The following is a 21,203-nucleotide window of genomic DNA, read 5'->3' on the forward strand; positions in this document are numbered from 1 at the left end:
GTGTCAAGTTGGTGCATTTCCTCTAGAGCCTCCATTATTGGGGCTAACTGGAATTAGGCAATTCTTTATTATTTTGATGGCTATCTTAATTGTACAAATAGTGTTTTTTACAACTTTTCTGAGATAAGTATGTTATATTTTATTGGGTACTTAAAGTGTTTTATTGTGTACTTGGTTATTTTCATAAATTAATAATTAATAAAATAATGCCATTGTAAAATAAAGCACTTTTTGTGATGATCTGTGCAGTTTAACACATGCCCTATGAAGGCAAACAGACGTAATTATTACCAGAACATAACAATGGTTTAGATTCTGTATAAGCAAACACTATATCAATATAAAACATACTATGCAACGATACTTCTCCCAAGATAGAAGATAAAATGTTTTTCTTGGTTTTGCTACTTACTGCTCCTCAGCTTTGTAGGGCACAGTAGTAAACTATCTATTATAACCAGCAGGTGCAAAGTGGAAATCTAGGCTCAGTTTCTTATCTCTGCCTCTCCACCTGCAGCTTATGGGTCTCTGCCTCACAATAGCCACCCGCAGAGTGAATATAAATGCCAGCTGGTCCTTCAGTACAGTCAACCATTAGAATCAATCTTTCCCCTAAAGATTGTGCTGCACACAGTAAAATCCTCAGTGTTTATTTGACTTGTAGGGCGTGGTAATGTAACGTTTGTACACTCTCTGACTTACACATGGATAGGTTGACACTCAGGAGTTTACTGTGTAGTGTATGCACCACGCTCAATCATGCAATCATGTGTGCAAGTGTGCATGCGTGTGACGCGTATGCGCATGTGCGTGTGTGAGTGATATTTGATAGAAAGCCTGCACACATGGCAGGCAATGTTTCGATCTGCTGTGGATCTTTGTTGCGTCAAAACAACTTATCAGGAAGGAATAAAGGTATGTAGGAACATTTAAGCGTGTGGGCTTTCTTTCAAATATTTATGTGATTTATCTCAGCCCAGCATCTTCTACTTAGATGTGCATATGGTTTCTGTACTACTGAGTGTGTCTGTGTGTGACAGGTAAGGGTTTACTTTACAGTTGGGCTTATTCTAATTTATTAAACCGTGTAGTACCCATGGGAACGATTGCAGCTACATAATGATACTAAAGTCACTAATTAGTAATTTGCCATATACCCAATAATGTACTTCAAAACACTGGTATGTACACTACATTATTTTATACTCTTTATTTGTAGCATTGCCTTGCATATTGCAGTATTTAAGGGTGTGCTTAGTGTTATCATATTATACACTATACAATACTTTTTCACAGGTTAGTACACTGAAATATTGCCATAGTATAGTATATATTTACCTGACATTATTGTCTGTACATCTACATGTGTTTTATTTTAGTTTTTTCCCCAAAGGCCTTTTGTGACAGTGTTATTATACCATATCTACTCTCAATATTAGCGTCTATGACCCAAGCTAAGAAGATCCTAGCCACCCTGGCAACCGTTGTTAGCCCTGGTTGTCCCCGGCAGCAGCGGCTAGCAGGCGTGGAGGTACTCACGCTGGCAGTGACCCCAAGAACGCCGAGTCCATCCCCAGCAACAGTCCACCCTGGCTCCATATCGACACAGCCCATTGGATGAAGCCATCTGTCGTGGCCACCTGTAGGAAGACAGTGTTCTCCATTAGAGAGGCTGGCTGCCAAAAATGCTCAGATCCTGAAGAGGTTGGGTCGTTTTTGAAATGTAAAAGTTTTAATTTACAACATATTGTCTCAGAAAGTGTCATTTGCCATTCAAGGCCTCAAGTTGCAATAACCTTTTGTCATTATGTTTGGGCAAATTCACGCCAACCCAAATGCTGCACCAGAGACGGCAAATAAAGCATACGATTAAATCAAAAATATTTTCCTAGCATCAAAGAAGTAAAACTAGCATATTTTCCCGGCATCGCAGAAGTTCAGCTGATAGTAAATCAACTATTGTAGGTTTGACTGATGTCAAAACGCAGAGCAGCACTGAAAGACTGCCAGAACCTTTTTGAATAGAAGCTTCAGTGCACATCAGTGCACACCTGACAGTCGAATCTGAGCAGCCTTCGTCCGCATTGCTCTCGAACACGGGCATGTGAGAGAGATTAGAGTGTGTTATCGTTGAGCCCTTCATAATGCATTTTGCTATACTTATTTTCACCCCAATGACTGTAAAGGCAGTGATGTTTGCCAGTTCTGGCTGAATGTGCATTCCCGGTGAAGAAACAGCTTTCCAATCATTTCAATTGCAAGATGAGAGCAGAGGATAACACTTGGAGAGCGGGAGAGAGGAAATAACATTGATGTTTTGGTACTTGTACCCTGTAGGTTATTTCAAATGCTTGGGGCATCAGAGAAGGATGTTTTTAACCATTGCCAACCTGGTGGGCCATGTGGATATAGCAAATGGGCCCCACAAAAATAAAACAATATAATATAACATTAAAGAATTCATGTAAAAACAAATGTAATGGTATGTTTTTTATCTTTAAAAATAGTGATAAATAGGAACTTTTAAGTGTACCATGTTAGTTCCATTGATCCAAGCTGGAACACAATCAATTGATTGGTCAGAATTAAAAACATGCTCTGAAAATGCCCGTGCCCCCCATCTGACAACACGCCAGTGGAATGGCTGGCGTATTAAATGGTCAGATGGGTGGGCTGTGAACGCGAAGGATGTTGTCTGCTGCCCTATACTATATCATAATCATGACACTAGACCTCTAGGATTACATTGTCCTCTGTAGACACAGCTTTAAGGGTGCTCAGACACATTAAATTAGAAAATACAATACAGTTATCTATAACTGATTTAACTTCCGTCAGCTAATCTGTTGATGATCAAAAACATCATGGGTTAATTAATCTGGGAAAGTTGTACATTACAACGTTGAACTATCACTAAACTGCAGGCTTCCTGGAAGCAGGAATTGATGTAAAGTTACGGTAGATGTAAGCTTATGGTATGAGAGCTCTGCCTCTCCATCCGCATCCACATGCATTTGCTAGCTTCAGTCTAACAAGTGATGCAACATACCTTAAGGTAGCAAAAATATATCAAACACTGCACGGAAACTGTCTCGAGTCTGGGGAGCTCAGCTGTATGATGTTAGGAAAGATCTACCTGCCAGCTCCAAATCTGCTAGAAATAACAAACCTCAAACAAAACCGTTGAGATTCTCTTTTCTGTCTCATACTCTTTTAATGCATCACAAAAGAAAGTTTAAGAATTGAAATATACAGACCAAGAGAACACCATAGGAAAATGTTTTAGCATTTGGCTCAGAATGCAATTTCGTGGAGGTGAAACTTTATCAAGCGAATAATCCATTCATCCAAATAGAATTTTGCAAATGAATAATTGGTTTACTTGACCAAAATGTTAATGCTTGTCTTAGTCCACACTCCACATATTTCAAATGAAAAGTAATGTTTTTGAATCTTTGGTAAACATATTCAGCAATCTCTACATTTTGTACTTTATTACCTAATTTTACGATCATTGTATTGCCTGATTTAATTCCATAGATTAATTGAACAATCTGAGAAAGAAATCAACAGATTACTATAAACTAATGGAAGTTAGATGGAGCCCTACACTTCAGCTAAGAGTTTTCTTAACTCCTGGATGAGAGAAGAGAAACATTTGAACTACATTAACCATGGCTATTTTGGGCATGTCATTACTGTATACGTAGGCAATGATTCTACCCTAGGCCTACACAGTATCTGCTTCATAATTTATAATCCATCATACATTGCGTGGGAACAAATAGCAGATCTGCAACGATGTACAGTATAGACCAGGCTTATGTGGTTAAAGTGTCTCTGAACATGCTTTTCTTGACACGATAGATTGCCCTTGTGCCTTGGTGAGAGGGTGAGGTTGATGCTCAGTATGCAGGCCACATCCATTGCTGCTATCCCCTCCTGTTAGCATCGCTTTGGCAAGATGGGGACATGCTAATGCTCGGCCCCACTGCCAGTCACCTCACTGGGACAGAAAAAAAGAAAACAGCTTATGGAGGATACTAAGTGAGAGTGGCAGGCTCTGGGAAAATGTTTGTCTGTTGCCTGACAGACAGGAAGGCAGTGAGGCGGGCAAGGAGGCTGAGTTCAGGAGAGCAGAAGAGTGGAGGAAGAGGAGAGGAGAGGAGGAGAGGAGAGGAGAAGGGCAGAGGAACCTACACTAACATCCACTAACAGTGGATGTTAGTGTTTTTATGGCCACAGGCTCCTTTCAGGTCCAATTTCTTTACACATGTATCTACAGATGAAACACACGCATGCACACATGCACACACATGCACGCACGCGCACACACACACGCATGCACGCACACACAGAGAGAGAGAAAGAGAGAGAAAGAGAGAGAGAGCACCTGCTGCCCTACATACAGCACCCTGTCAATGTTTTAAAACACATCAGCTCTTTCTGCTTGTGGTTAATTTACACCATTAACATCCATAAAGGATACAGATCAAGGCAGTGGGAAAGCATATCAATATGGTAAGGAGGGTGATTAACAATCATAATAACACTGAGACATGCTGAAGCAAATCGGACCATCTTGGCATTAATAATTCAACCAAATTCTCACTTGTTATTCAGAGACCATTTAACCACCTCTGCACAGCTCATGTAATGAACACCACAGAGGAATATGTGGCTCCAACAACACACTCAACAACAGGACTAATGGTAATCTTTGTGCCTGGAGCATTTTTACACAAGAAAAAGTGACATTCAAATATATCACTTTTCCCCCACTTGCCTATGTGTTTGCCACCGTCAAATGGCTGTGAGAGAAGAGGATGGTCTTTGATAGTGCAAGACCTTGAGCCTGTGTGATCAAAGGGAACATAAGTGTTGATCCTCAGGCTCCCAGAGGATTGTGGGCAATGAGACAGACTGTCTGCAAGGCTTGCATGGCACAGAGTCATAGAGGCGAGGAGGACATTGAGTCTCATAGTGTGCAACAGGTAGGGCTGCATGATTACGGCTCAAATGACAATACTGATTATTTGATTGTGATGTTTGGTGGGAAAGAAAGTTTGTAACATTTTCATGTTTTTGTCACTCACTGTGCTTATCAATGTCATATCTTTGGGAAAATGGTATTATTATTATTATTACTATTATTTGTCTGTTAGCCTGATGGGTGAGGAGGTACATTGTGCAGTTTGTTTTTAACCCTTTAATTTAATGGTTTAATGGTGAGAAGTGAGCACTCAGCACATCTATACTATAATTTTGCGAATGTCTGTCTGTCTGAGTGAGTGAGTGAGTGTCTGTCACAGCGTTTCTCCTCAGTGGCTGGAGCAATTGATCTGAAATCGCATCACCATAAGCATATGAACACACCTGACATAACTGTGAAGCCCGTTTGTCACTTTCACAAATCATATGCTGTATATTAGCATTTTTATGGTGTATCTACTATCTATTCTGCATCTAGCATGAGGCTTATCTATTCTGCATCTAGCATGAGGCAACATGTTTAACCAGCTGTGTGTGTGTGTGTGTGTGTGTGTGTGTGTGTGTGTGTGTGTGTGTGTGTGTGTGTGTGTGTGTGTGTGTGTGTGTGTGTGTGTGTGTGCGCGCGCGCACACGCGGGTGGGGGGGTTGTCTGGCCCCGTTATAGATGTTGTCCAAAAATCATGCAGATCGGTACACAGTATCTCTGTAGCCATTAAACGAAACGGGTATTTCTTACATTGATGCTCCTACATATTATCATGTAAGCACCAGTTAAAGTTACTTTCCATCCCTCATATACTGTGTGCACAGTGCACACCCCATAACCCACACACTGCACATCATTTCAGAGCTCATATCTTTGAACGGGTAAGGGCTAGTTATTATTTATTTTAATGAATAGCCATGTTTTACAATTAGGTCTACATAACTGTGTGTGAACTGTGAAGCCTGTGGAACTCTCTCCCAATGGAGACTCGCCATGCTCCAACACTGGACTCTTTTAAGGCTGCCTTGAAAAGACACCCATTCTCTCAGGCTTATGGCAAATAGTTGTTTGTTGTTTTGTTTGATTGTTCATTGTTTTTGATGCAAAGCATCCTTGGGTTCATTAAAGGCGCTTTATACATTAGTCATGTTTGTATGTTGGAATTGGAACAGCTGAAATCAATAATATATGATTGTTTTGATATTAACTAGCTGAGGGCCGCATTAAGTGAAGGTGGGGGCCGCATGTGGCCCCCGGGCCGCCAGTTGCCCATGTATGGTTTATACTAACATGCATCTCATAGACCAATGCCATGCCATGAAAATCATTTATTCATGTAAACTATGGTGAACTATTCAGATTCTCCATTCACCATCACCATCAGCAGCACTGATTTACTGGCATATGAAATGGACATGAGGATAATATTCATATTTATGACCCTAAGGCAGTGAATAATGATCCTAAATTGCACAAAGCCTTAAGGGAACTCGAGCAGATAATTATTACCCTTCACGCATGCCGTGTAACACCCCCTTCCGAGCCATACACCAATCCAGACAAAGTCCTCCCCACAGAGAAGGAGTGAGGGAGAGAGAGAGAGAGAGAGAGAGAGAGAGAGAGAATATCATGGGTAACTGTAGGTTCGCCATCACTCTTCCACTTTTTGGTAAAAGGATACAGAGCCAGGCCTGATTTATACTTCATCGTACAACGATGTGGCATGCCGAGAATAGCCAACCTACAAGCTCACAATGTGTTGTGGATGCAACGCGTTGTGAGCTTGTAGGTCTGCTATTTTCGGCACACGACACTGCTGTACCACTGAGCATACAGTACAGGCTTTAGCCAATCATCCTTGACTGGGAGAGAAGGCAATTCTATCCATCATTGTGAGAGGTGTTCTCTTAAGTGGCAGTATGAAGACCCAGCAGGATAATGAGCATCTGCAGAGTGGCTCTCATTCACAGCAATGATATAATCTATCCATCTACATCCATGCCTGACAGGGTATCTGCCCATCTATCCATCCATCTATCGATCTAGCCACACTGTGAAATCTGGAGAGTTAATTTAACAGAGAGTGTAAAAATGGGTCTGTGAAAATGGTGTGACAAATGCCTTTGGACGGAAGGGTTGTCGCCAGGTTCGATCCTAGCTCCTCTGGGCATTGTGTCAAAGTGTCCAAGAGCAAGACACTGAACGACTCCTAATGGTTAGGATGGGTTAAGCATGGAGGACACATTCTTTCTCCTCCCCTGACCTCGATACTCATGGATGCTGACTCCTCAATCTCCAGCATCTTGGGAGTAATATAAAGCTGCAATCCGGAACTTTATTTTAATGAATCAATTTGATTTAATCCAATCTATGAGGTAGAATATGTTATACAGTATAATAACACATCAGCAGTAATTTGAGGTAGCCTCCGGTCCCTACTCTTCTATTTAGACCTTGGTCTCGGTTTAGTGCTACTGGTTGAGAGGTGTCCCTGCCTGATGCTAATAAGAACAATATCCCCAACAAGCAGGCTTTCCATCTCAGCCCAGTGGTAGACATTTGCTCTCTCATGTGGGAGACACAGGTTTGAATCCTGGGCAGGACGTAAAAGTTACGGATTGCAGCTTTAAATACCTGCTCCAACCTGCCATGCTCTACCTGAGGCATGAGTGTGTGGAGACACCAGGGGCCCTATTATGATCCAGGTCTTATGCCTTATGCCTTAACTTCTTTAGCTTTTTTTTCCACTATTTTGAAAAACATTTTTAAATACTTCAAATGCTAATCTACATCTGCACGTTGTGAACTTGCAGATCAGCTATTTGAAATATTTAAAAAACAAAAACAAAATAGTAAAAAAGGGCAAAGAAGTTAAGGCATAATAAGGCATAAGACCTGGATCATAATAGGGCCCCAGGTCTCAGACAGGTTACTGAGCCACCTTGTATGTTGCACATGGCGCCATTGGGGAGGATGTCTATGTGAGTTCTTTGCCAAAGCTACCGCTGTGCTCATAACATGATATGAGACTCTGGCAACTATAATAGGAGTCAAAAGTAGAATGGAGAGAGTCAAGTATCATAGAATTCATCTTGAAGGGTTTTTTTTTAGTGCAAAGGAAAACATAACAGGTATATTAGTAATGTGCAGATTACAGAGTACTATAATTCCAGATCCATATGTATTTTTCTTAATAATGTTTTGGCCAAGATCATTAAATTTAAACAAGCATTACTAAGGTTATACTGTATATGCCACACATACAGAAACATGACAAATGGTGCATTTAAATTACCGTACATACTCTTTCTAGCACTTTTATCAAGCACTTTACAAAGTATATTTCATTCACAGTTTCACACCGATGGCAAAGGAAACCATGCAAGGCGTTCTGCTCATGCACTGGGAGCAGTTAGGGTTACGTTTCTTGCTCAAGGACACAGACACAGCCAGGGATCAAACCGGGAACCTTTCAATTCCCAAGCTGCCACTCTACCACCTCCACTCTACCACCTCCACTTCCGCCCATATAAGTAACATAGTACCTGATGAGGAAGGGCTTTTTAGCACGCAAAAGGGAGGGCAAAGTCATAGACCATGTTCAGAAGAGGTATTCAGGTAGCTGATGTGTAAAAACTAAAAAGAGATCTAAGTGCTAGAGAAGACACAGGCATGCACTGCATGCCCTGGATACAGGTAACAAAGACCCAACAAACCACATGTAGGATCTTAATTGTAAGATTTCTTTCTTGTTGGTTAAGTGCTGTTAAAGCCTTCATACATTAAGAAGATCAGGGTTCTGCACAGATTTATAAGCATAGTTACTTACATATAGGTCATAAGCACCTTACTTCCGTGTCCCTACGGTACCTGGGGTACCCATTGACGCTTAGAGACCAAAACAACACATATCATATCAAACAAACGCATCAGGGAGGCCTCTGTCAAATGTCAAATACATTTATTTCTAAGGAATTCTGAATGGTGATGCACAGCATCAGGAAATGCTTAAACTTTCAAAATAAATTGAACTTTGCCTCTTCTATGTTAATCTTGTTTTTGGTGTTTTGATATAAAACACCTTCCGCAAGACAATCTCAAATGGGGATCTGAAAATGTTCCGCCAGCGCCTAAAGGAATGCTTGGTCAGCATGCTTTGTATCCGTTGAATCAGCCTGTGTACACCTGATACCGTATAGATTAATATCATAAGTTCAAATCAGGGGCATAGTTCTGCCGATTTAAAATGACTCCAATACGGAAGTAAAACTTCCTATGATTGGCCGCTAGTTGCGCTGTTTTCCCCCCCGGCCGATCGCAAAAAGAATTGTTCTCCATTGGATCCCATTCATTTTCCCCTTTCGTGTTCTAACCTTAATTAACATTTTCATGAATACTTTATGGTTCCTATCGCTGGTTAAAAATTGCCTTTCAATCACCATCATATGCGTTTTGTCGAAATTTGGTCCAATTTATTTTAAAATAAATGATAAAGTTGCGGGGGGCGTGGCCAACTAAACTGATACCAGCCGGCTGTGTTCTTCTTCGTGTGCTGTATTTCGGGAGGCTCCGACCACATTCTCCCATGTATCCCTGCGATTACACGTGACCGTTGGCAGCCAATAGCATCCTCCGGTGCCTTTACAATCTATGATGGCAACACCCATGCCAAGGACCCATATTGTGTCATTTGCGCTGCATAGAAACCAATGGCTTCGCTTTGTCCATATATTTTATACAGTCTATGGTTCAAATCCAGATTTTGACCTGCTGTGTTACATGCCACCCTCTCTAACATGTCTTTTCTGCTTCTCTTCATCATGCTGTCAAATAAATGTTGTACAAAATAATCTTTAACGCACACCATAAATCCAATTCATCTCATAAAGTAGCTATAAACAGTGCATTAGCACTCCAATCCCCCGCAGGTCCAAATGTTAGGCTTGCTATTACAATGCAAACAGTGTCTGGCAGCAGTCCATGTCTTACGAGTACAGTATTACTGAGAAGCTCTGGTATGTGCTGCCTGGCCCTGTGTGGACTCCAGCAGTTTAGTGACGTCACAGGAGAAACAACAACCCTCGTCCAACTGGTGGCTTTCATCTTGGTAAAGTGCTCTGACCTACAGTCCTTCATGACAGGGAAGCTGTCACCCAGTTTCCCCAAGTATTTTTTTAAGCATCACAGCTTTGTTAGACGGAGAGGGAGAGAGAGAGAGAGAGAGAGAGAGATACTCATTAAGAGAGGTCCCAGTCAGTCAGACTGACAATAGCAGAAAAAAAACATGCAGTTCTTTCCTTGGCTGGACCAGATTTTCCTGTCCAGTGGCCCAGGACCCAATTGTGGGCCATGAAAACGGCTTCAAACTTTAAGATTCATAATCATAATTCTGTATGTTTTGTAATTTATGGTGTCATCTATTGACATGAGAAGGGATGGCTGAGCCAGGTGTAGGCTAAATATATGTTTTACTAGTAGCCTATTTTGTATGCTTTTGTGTGGGGACAAAATGCCCTTGCCGGTTATGCCTGTGAAGGCGCTTAGGTGCGGATGGATAAGCCTGTTTTCTCGCTTTCTTTGAAAGGCAATAAGCAATAAGCCTTGGTAATAAACAGCCCGTTTTCCTTTGCTTATGAGGGATATGCCCAGGATGAATTAATATTAAAGCTGACGACCCTGGCCGGGGCAAGTTTATACCCATGGAAATTGGCAAATAATGGCTATCGTGACAAGCAGTTCCATCAGCCAACACGTTAATAATACAGTCTGTCAAGCCTGGGTTCATGTATAAAAGCTCATTACTCGACAGGCGTGGTGTGAAATAAAAAGACAGCCATTAGACTGCTGTGTCAGAATGCCATTAGCTACTGCATGTGCATGATCAACCCCTCTCTGGCTCTGAGCAATCAATAACTCCATAATACAAACAAGCATGAGTTTGGTTAACAATTCTTGAAGTATGGCCTCAGTGGCCTATTTCTCATTCTCCAATCTGGGAAGCCATTCGCTGCTATTTATGAGTCAATTTCATTAAGCGTCCCAGGAAGCTTGGCCAATGTGGCCATACTGTACGTACAAACAGACGCGGGACAAATAGACAAAGCCAGATAGGAGCGGAGCACCGCTCAATAAAAAATATAAATAAACCTGAATTTGTCTTGATAGATTTCTGTTGATTTTGGCTCACAGAAAGTTGGACCAAAACTAAGACTATACATGAAGACATATTGCATTTCTCCCCATCCCATCTTATTTGAAACTCTATAAAAATAAATGTAAATTACATGAGTAAAAGAGCGGAAAGACGTGGAAGTGGATCAAGAGTAAAAAGAAAAGTTGCCAACTCATTTGTTTTCCCATATATTCCATTCGGTTGAGCAAAAAGTGAATTATTCTGTAGTTAGATTCCCTGTTGGAGATTTGCCTAGGCCTATAACTGCTTAGTTATTGGACTTTTTTCATCTCGAAATCCATACTCTTTGGATCATGCTAAATCTGCGTGTAAATCTGTCTTTTAAAACCATTGCCCATACATGGGGTAAAAAGCTGTCTAACTGCTATTAATATGCATGCATCATGCAATATTGAAAGCTATATGTGTGTGTATTTTGGGATTTCTCAGGGTCAGGACTGCATGGTCTTAGGTATGGGTGGCCCTAGCAGTGGTTATCAAACCCTCTCTGGATCAGGGTCCACTTGAACATCTCTGCTCACCCTTCTGACACTTTAGCCCCTTTTAATGGGTATCAGAATGAAAAAAAGAACCAAAAAAGGTTTAAAGAAAACACACACACACACACACACACACACACACACAGACACAGACACACAGACACACACACACACACACACACACACACACACACACACACACACACACACACACACACACACACACAGTAGAATAAAATAGCTGACAAGAATGAAGTTAAACTTGGATTTTTGTTCATGCAAAGATGATCTGATACATCAGGCGTACAATTATAGGCTTCTACAATAATGATACCAATAAAATAAATATAAATACAGTTCATTTAAGACGATCAATAAGCCAGTTAGATGTATTGTAGGCTATATTAGGAGTGGGCGTGGAGAACAACGTGTAGACAAATCATCCATCATTTAAGCTCAGGTGCACCGACGGGCGGGTCGGGCGCAGATCTCGGCACGCGCGCACGCATTCTTTTGGGTTTGGCTCGCCTCCACCTCTCTCTCCTCAGTCCTCACATACTCCACCGGAGTCTTGTTTGAACAAGAATCACGGGGAAATGTGCTGTCACATCAGTTTATAATGAGCGAACTGACTGCACGAGAGAAGGCATAGCATGTTTTGTTTATGTCATTGGTTCTCAAAGACAAAGTGGGGTCCGGGGAGGCGGGGACCCCCTGGAACTCTCTCAAGGACCTTTGGGGGTCTCCGGACCCCACTTTGTCTTTGAGAAAATTATAGCTAAATGATAGCCTAGTTAGGAACCAAATGGACCAAATGCATGGGTCTAGCCTCAGAGAGTGTAGCCTACAAGTGGAACCAAATGGGTCCATTTGGTTCCATTTGTACACTCTCAAAGTTAAATTAACATGGATTTTTACTGTATAAATTGGGGTCTCAGAGATCCTAATGCATGTCAAACTGGGGGTCCTTGAAATTAAAATGGTTGAGAATCACTATAGAGCCGTACAAATTATCTGGGGCATGGGGGTCCCTGGCATAGCTTATCAAATGGGGGTCCACGCCGACTCCGCGGGCTATTAAATAAGTGTCAATTTGGGGGTCCTGACATGAAAAAGTTTGAGAAGCACTGCAGTAGCCTATAACCGGGTGATACCGCGGTACGTGCGTAATCACCGTTGTCAAATATTGTTACATTCATTGATTATTATTAAAGTCGGCCAAAGTGTGGACGGGATTATGAGTGCTGAATTAAAAGTTGGTGCAATGAAGTGAATGATGATCGCAGATTAAGGGATAAGAGAAATGGGATAAGCTTTTGGCGCACGTAGCCCAGTAAAAGCGCATTATTTCAACACGCAAGTTTCAACACAAACAGCAACACGTTTTACTCAGTCTAGACAAATAATCCTAAACAGCATTTCAGAGACATCGCATCATCGAGATAAAGCTCAAGCACAAGAAGTGCAAAAATGTTGCCTTTAAAGGTTTCTTTCTTCAGAGCTCTTTGAAACGCACAGGTATACTGAAATCAATGAAACACATTCACGAGTCACGACAATCACAATAAACCCGAAATTCACATTAGTTTATTTATATACAAATTATGCCCTTACCTGCCGTCAAAGTCTGCACTTGCTCCAAAGCAGCAGCTGTATAACAACATCAACTTAATCCACAATTCCATGATTTGGACAAAGCGCGCACACAGCGTGCTTTTATTTTCCCCAAAACGTATAGGCTAATCTAACCGGACTCCGCAATAGCCTATAAGAACTTACAACATGCAACAGCAAGCTATAGTAAGCAAGCACACTTGTTCTATTTACGCACGCTGAAGAAGGCGCACCGGCACGAGAGGTTTGTTGTTGGTGTTACTGGAACAGTTCATTTGCAATAGGAAGGGTACCAGAGAGAAACTAGTAGGCTATACGGAGTCCGTTGCGTGGAAGTGGCACAGCGCGTTTGTAGAGGAGCGGAGTGCACTCTATCGGTCTGTAAGGGACCCCACAGCACAGCACAGCACAGCACAGCCACCCCTCTCTCAGTGCTCTCTCATCAGTCCCCTCTCTCTCTACCTCTCTCCTCAGTCCCCCCCCCCCCCCCCCCCTCCCCCTCTCTCACCCCCGTCCTCTCTATCTCTTTCTCCAGCTCAGCGGGTTATATCCAATGAATCGGCATCACTGCAGTGTGAGCAATGCCACTGATGATAGTGGATCTTTACCAAAGAGCAAGACCCTTGTTCTTCCAGGAAGGAGTAGGCTCCTCAGATCGTGCGCACACCCATTGAGCCGCGTGGTGATGCCAAGCCAGGCATGTTCTGGAAATGCCTTAATTGATTGACTATAGCCTGCTGAGACATGCAAGGTGCACTGCACTGCCACCCATGTAGATTCACACCTTCTGTTTCCCGGGGCAAAATATCCCCACTCCTGAATGATTCCTGTACCATAACAGTAGGCCTATCAATGTTTAACTTCAGCAAGCAAGCAAGTGCATGTGCATCATCAATTTTGTACAGGTTTTATACAAACTATATTTAGCCAGCCAAGCCTAAAGTTTGAACATTTTTCATGAATTCCAGCTCTCCATATACAGCCAAAACAACAAAGGGACTGGGAAATAGAGCAGTTTGACAGGCATTGTGTTGGCAGATTGATATTGGCAGCTTAGCTGAAAAAAAAAGAATTCCAGATTGTGTCAGGTTGTTTCTCAAAAAATGAGATGAGACAGATTTTGATTACTATTTATGAGGTTCCAGACAGTTTTTTTATTGGTAATAATGCTTAATTAAGCAGTAACTGACCATGCGTTAGCATTATTATAAACTATGTCTCTGTCATAAACTAATAGAGTGAAAATCGTGTAGCATATGCTGTATATTAATTCATTGAGTAATTACTTAGTAATTACTTGAGTATTTAATTACTACCAAATCACATTAAGTTTAATTATTTGTTAACATTATTCAATAACTCTGCCACAACCACAAGTAAGTAAAATGTTAATTAATATGACATTGTGTACTACAACAAATTATTATTCATTCAACTACAATGCAATCATTGTCCTGAGTTCACCCTTCTTCTTCACAGTAACATCCTGAGAGTATATTTAACTCTAAGAGTTACTGATTAAACCTTTTCATAGATTTCATAGATAGATTTATAGACTTGTTTGACAGCACTGTCTTCAGTGTAATGTAAATGTATGTTTTTTGTTTACTTATATATTTTTGAGCGGTGCTAACCGCTCCTATAGACCGCTTTTTTACCAAAACTATGATGTCACAAATGATGATGACATGAGTTTGCTAGACCAATGAAACACTTCGATTCTGTTGATCTGTCCATGATGTCATAGTAACAGAGGCACTCGATTGGTTCACCCTGATTTAGAACGCGTTTAGGCCGCGTAAAATACGTCATAACGCGTTTAGGCCGCATAAAATCCGTCATAACGCGTTTAGGCCGCGTAAAATACGTCATAAAAAATTATTGAGCGGTGCTAACCTTGAATTTCAAAATTATATTAGATGAATATCACTTATAAGCGATAAAATAACCACACTTTTAGACAGACTGTGGAAAATCTTACAGGTTATAAATGATAGGCAGGTAATACAAGTTTAAAATACAAATGAACAGACTTTGAAAAACTAAAATATTCATCTTCTGGCCTCTTCTCGCCTCTCTGGAGGCCTCTCTGGAGGTAAATAAGGTCACTTATCATTACACTATGACACTCTTACAAGCTACAATCCGTAGATTGGTCAACTAACTGATGAGAAATGACAATAAAGACTTATATAGTCTGAGCAGACCTCTAGACTGACATCATACACAACAAAAAGAATATTGCCATGCATGCCTATCAACACTGATTTGCGCAGGAATTAGTTTGCACCGCTCACTTCGCACGGGTGCTATTTTTTCTATTAATATGGTGGAGACAGTCATGTTAATGTGAATTTTCAGACATTTAACCACTTAAACCCTCAATACTTGAACTTTGGCTCTGTATGTGGACTGCTCTTTGTTCCCCCTCTACGCCAAAGTTCTTTGGAAATAGCTGATCTACAAGCTCACAACGGTGCAGATCTGCCTTTTTTGGCTAATGTTCCTCACAGAATGGGGTTGCTAGAGTTCAAGCGGTTAATGTAAAAATCACACCCAGTGTGAAGTGAGCAGTGCTATTTATGAGTTAATTACTTGTGCCAGCAGAGGGCGTCATCCAATACGTCATCCAATGGTAAAACCCTTGAAAAAAACACATGTTTATGTCATCCAATGGTAAAACCCTTGAAAAAAACACGTGTTTATGTCATCCGGGAAAACCCTTGAAAAAACACAGAGTGACGTCACCAACTTGGTGAACTCACCAACAACAAGTGCGACCTGATATAAAAATAACAAGGCGCAAGCTGGCATCTCGGTAGAGTGCCAACATACAGACAGCACCGAACATCACCGATCGCAATACTTGCGTGCTCTGCTGGCACACAGGCCATATATATGGCCACGAGTGCACTCGACAGAGTACAGTCTAGTTTCATTAGTCCAACGAAGCTCGGCCAATGTGGTATGGGGCGGGACATAAAGTACGTACATACAGCCGTGGGACATACATACACACAGACAAAGCCAGATGTAGGAGCATCACTCAAAAACAAAGATTTGACATACTGTAGTAACTCTGAGGACCCCCTAAGGGTACCTGACCCCCTGTTGAAGACCCCTGGGCTAGAGTTGAACCATTTACATTTTACACCCTCTATTCTTAGTAAAATTCATCTGAATTACAACCGTTTTTGGACTGCTTTTTTCTCCAAATCTATTCGCCAAAAAGCTCATAGCGCAGCAAGTCATTGATCTGCTATGTTGGGCAGATGTTCCCTTCTAGAATAGGCATGCTGGTTAGGTCTGTCTGTGTGTGTGTGTGTGTGTGTGTGTGTGTGTGTGTGTGTGTGTGTGTGTGTTTGTGTGACGTGTTCATCTGAAGATTGACTGTCTCCATGTCGCACTCATGAGCACTTCACATTCAAAGTATATTGGATTGCATCCACTGTCTGTCTGGAGGCGGCAACACAAGAGCTGGTCTCATTACTTGTGTTGTGAAGCACTATTACTAAGCACACCACACGCCTCCAGTACGAAGCTCAATCAATACATTCTTTTCTCAGGTACTAAGAGAAGAAATTAAAGATAGGGAGTGACAGAGCGAGAGAGATCATCAACGAGCACCATGGTCACTAGTACTTGACCATGGAATGACAATGGAATGTTACATGATTTCCAACTACAGATCTGCTGTTCAGCGCCATTGTTGCATTTTTAAGCATGGTGGTGCTATTTGTCCTGTAGTGCCCCTGTCGCTTGATTTGATACTAAATCTCAGCCGTGGCATATAGACAAAAGACCCTTTACTCTGCCCAGGCGCTAACCGGCTGGAGAATGTTGGAACCATTCGGGCTTAATTAAACAATTAATCACATTATTTTCCCTTTCACCACTGGAGTGACAGCTGCACTCCCACACTGATTAATTGCAGTTAAGAATGATCAATGAGGTTATGCGCCAAATATGCCAAAACACACCTGACACCACATTACCCACCTGTATTTGTTTAATACTTATAATGAATGCTGTGATATTTGGAACAATAAACACCTTGATTGTAACTGTAAACAGACTAAGCAAGGTCTAGTGTTAACCTAGCATCTTTTTATTTTTTTCCTTTTTTGAGGGCTTGTGCTGTAAATCAGCACCATCAAATTAAGGGCATCATAAATAAGGTTGCTATTTGGCCAAAGGGTAAATTCATCACAGCGGAGTAAGATTAAGGTCCACAAACACAAAGCAATGAGCTGTTGCCAACATGCATCCATATATGGGCATTCCCAGATATGGGCTTAATATTGATGACATCATGCGTGACACACGCACATGATCTGCAGGTTTTCATACTAAATGCGACCTATGGTTGCAACAATGTGAGGATAATGAAATAGTCTCCTTCAAGGTCATTAGATGTGGGCCGGCCACGACTTCTCCCTTCCTCTACATTATATGGCTCAGAGCCTTATGCTCCTCACTCTTGGGTTCATGTAATGTTGGTCATCCCAAAAGTCAAAACATCCTGCACTTGCATTGGGTTGCTCTGAATAAGACGTCCAATAACTGCTGAAATACAATATGTACAATATGAACAATCCGTGTGCACAATCCCACACGTTTTATTCAAGCAAACTCGAATTCCCTTTATAAATTAATGTATGGTCGAATTGACTTCTCCAAACTCTCGTCTGTGATGCAAATCTGTCCGCAGGGCCACCTTTCTCGCATGCCTTTATGCATTTCTGTCATGTGCACTTGGGCACAGCCCAAAGGTATCACCGTCCTGAGAGGCAGGTGTTTCCTTTTGAAATAATGCTATCTCTTGGAAGGAGATGTCTCTCTAGGCATTCACCTCAGGATAGATTGGCTGCGCCAGCAGAATTCAGATGAGCTGAAGATTGGTTGAGCCTCTAACGCATCTCCTCCTCCAACCCCCCCCCCCTCAGTTGGAGTGGTGGTAGAAAGAGCGCTGTCTAGCCAGTACCCAGGTTTTTGCAAGCAGCTCGTAATATATACAGTATCATCAAGGGAACATCATAGAATTTTCAAGAGATTATAGGGTTAGGCACAATGACATTTCTAGACTATTGTTATAGATCATGAAATCTTAAAGTGGCATTATTTCACCCACAATACAGCATAACAGTTCTTTGTTCATTCAGCATTCAGTGATACGCATTCTTTGAAATTCTGTTAGTTATTTTGAGTAATTTAAAGTATTGACACAGCTCTACATACTTCATCATTGATGAATAGCAAAATAGAAAAATAGACAATCTACAAACTCGCGTGTAGCAATGCAATATGGTGAGCTTGTAGATTGGTTATTTTCACTATTATTGAAAATAAAAATCGTCATTTTCATTTTAAAACTTTTGAAGATTTGTCCCAAAAAGGGATGTGGTTAATTTCAGGGGATATACAGTGTGTGAAATTATTCCCTGAATACAGTATATTTTTGGTGACTAGGGCTCACAACTAGGTGTCCAATCAGGCATGGTGACCTTACCCAATGTCTGGCATTCATGAAATATTCATTGCTGTTGAGTGTATTACAGTATGCATACATCATTCTCGCCCCTTTCCAGAAATAATCAGAGGCTTCCTGTCATGAACCATCATGAATGCTATGAGTTACCTGTGGTGATCTTTGCTCCAATCAAATCTCTCCACCCCACTCCCCCGTCTGTCGCTTGCTTTCTCTTCCTCACTCCCTGTTTTCTTCCGCTGTTGCCGAGCATCCCTCTCTTTGTTTCTTCCGCTGCTCTTTTTGCATTTTCTCACACAGGCCCACAAAGACTCAGGCTCAAGGTGTGAATGCAAATACTGAAATTACACTGTCTCAACATGAGGTGACAATGTATCTTCAGCAACGTTTTTTTTTTTTTTTTTTTTTTATACTTCACTGCTGAGCTGTATCACACTAGTCAGTGCAGTGTTGGAGCAGACAGAATGATTGCACAGTTTGAGCAAAGATGCTACATGTATAAAGCAGTGGGTGAGAAACAATTTCTAGCACCACAGCAGTACATGCAATAAGAAAGAACACGTTAACTGAAGGCCTCTCCATACTTCGACCGAAACCGCCGTTTTCGGTCAAAAGGTCCTTTTCTACCATAAAATTATATCCCTCGGGACTTCTGAAAAGCATTGGACCGAACGAGAGTTCGGAAATTTGCACGTCGGAAAACACAACTCACCGAACATTTCGGTCGAAGTATGGAGAGGCCTTGAGTACATTGACAAAGAATGCATCATGAGAGAAACAATTCTCAAAAAGGACTCACTGTGCAGTGGGACACTACTCATGGTGATGTCTGATTGTTATGCAGCTGTCCTTCTTAGCTGTTCATAATCTAACCGAATATTGCACTGGCCATGAAGCCAAGACGCAATATAATATCACAATATTCAGCCATTAATGTCTGCAACTTGCAGACATGTTACAAATCACCTTTTGAGTTCAGACCCGCTGGTCGAGAAAATCGATCTATAACCTCCTGTGTAAAAAATACTTTTCATGTAGACTTTCAAATATATAATACCCCAGAAAAACAAACAATATAAATGTACTTATCTTAGAGGAAAAAGATACCCTGTAACAATTTCTGACTTAAAAAGTCAAAAGTAATTTTTATTGAAAAAATGCAAAGAGGGAAGTCATGAATGGAGAATCTGATGATGACAGACTGTCCTTTAAACAGAAGTTCACAGGTTTGATCTCAGCATGCAGCAAATGTGTATTAATCAACAGCCATGTGTTCTGTCGACGTGTCCTTGAGCAAGACACTGTGAGCGCCATACTGTACCTCACTTCCTCTGGGTAACAGCATCAACCATTGCTTTAATTACAGTATACTCCAACGTATGACGGTTTCACTCGCCGAAAATAGACAATCTATAGCGTTGGATCAGCTTTTTTTCGGTGAACGACACCGCTGTACAACAACGTATAAATCAGGCTTAAATGCCTGAAATGTAAAAGTAATTATTTTTAAAAATTGCATCATTCTTGGCACTGTTATCACACAGCCTGGAGCCATAAAACTTGGCAGCTTAGTCACACTGTAATCGTATTGATGATGATACTCAGACAGTGGATCCTTGTGATTCCCAATGTGCACTTGTCTCTCCCAATGGGCTGCTTATCCAGTCGACTCCGGTGCAGGGCCATTCTCTTGGGCCTTGCCCACCAGCATGTTGTTCTTTGGGGAGCAGCTCTCGGGTACCATGGTCATCACCTGTACTGAGTACCCATAAGCTTCTGCTGCCCAGGAGCGATCTAAATCTACTAGGCCCATACACTGCTTACCTGGAGAGGAAGAAAGGGGGGGGGGGGGGGGGTTAAGGGAGAAAGGAAGAAACAGAGCCACTACCCCCTACCGCAGGTGGAGATCAGGCTTGAACCTGAACTTAAGTCTAGTGGACCCCCCTCCACTTTTGTGGTGAGAGACATTCAATACTGTAGATATTCAGATAAGAAATCCACAGAAGTGGGGAAAAAAGGGGAGCTAACAAAATAGCTGCCTACTCACCAACAAAAAGGTTGCTGTCTGACATGAAAGCAGTTCCGTTGTCATTATAAATCATTTTCAGACCTTTTGCCTGAAAAATAATCATGTTTTCGAGGACAGAAAGATCTGTGCTTATTTCCCAGGTGAATAGTTATTTTGTTTCCCTACTTGTTACAATTTCCTTGATTTTGTTCATGCTCATGCTTCTAGCACTGACACACCAGGCTCCCAATTATATTTCTTTTATCTAAAATTTAAAGTCAAGATGGCTTTTATGCTTAATGGATGGGAAAGACAAAAATGGAGGGTTGGCGCAACTTGGCGGATATGCATAATATATAGTCACGCTCTGTCTATTTGAAAAGTGTTCATCAGACTTTCTGGTGTAGCTCTAAATTGAGCATCGATTCGTATTTATTTTTTTC

The 21,203-nt window shown here is 41.4% G+C and overlaps 2 protein-coding genes across 3 annotated transcripts in view; both read right to left on the reverse strand.

The window, feature by feature from the left end:
* Positions 1-13,444, reverse strand: part of npnta (nephronectin a) — a 97,995-nt gene extending 84,551 nt beyond the window's left edge. For both annotated transcript variants that reach the window (XM_080721588.1, XM_080721587.1), the window contains exons 1-2: positions 13,265-13,444; positions 1,540-1,640 (exon numbers count right to left, since the gene is read on the reverse strand). In XM_080721588.1, the coding sequence (XP_080577714.1) occupies positions 1,540-1,640; positions 13,265-13,335 (172 nt within the window). In that variant the 5' untranslated portion in view covers positions 13,336-13,444. The remainder of the gene's footprint in view (positions 1-1,539; positions 1,641-13,264) is intronic.
* A 6,540-nt stretch (positions 13,445-19,984) lies between these two features.
* The window catches only part of gstcd (glutathione S-transferase, C-terminal domain containing), a 73,156-nt gene continuing 71,937 nt past the window's right edge, over positions 19,985-21,203 (reverse strand). The window contains exon 12 of the mRNA XM_080721200.1: positions 19,985-20,576. Coding sequence (XP_080577326.1) covers positions 20,410-20,576 — 167 coding nt within the window. The 3' untranslated portion in view covers positions 19,985-20,409. The remainder of the gene's footprint in view (positions 20,577-21,203) is intronic.

Source organism: Nannobrachium achirus (genome assembly GCF_963921795.1).
Source record: "Nannobrachium achirus genome assembly, chromosome: 3".
NCBI lineage: Eukaryota > Metazoa > Chordata > Actinopteri > Myctophiformes > Myctophidae > Nannobrachium > Nannobrachium achirus.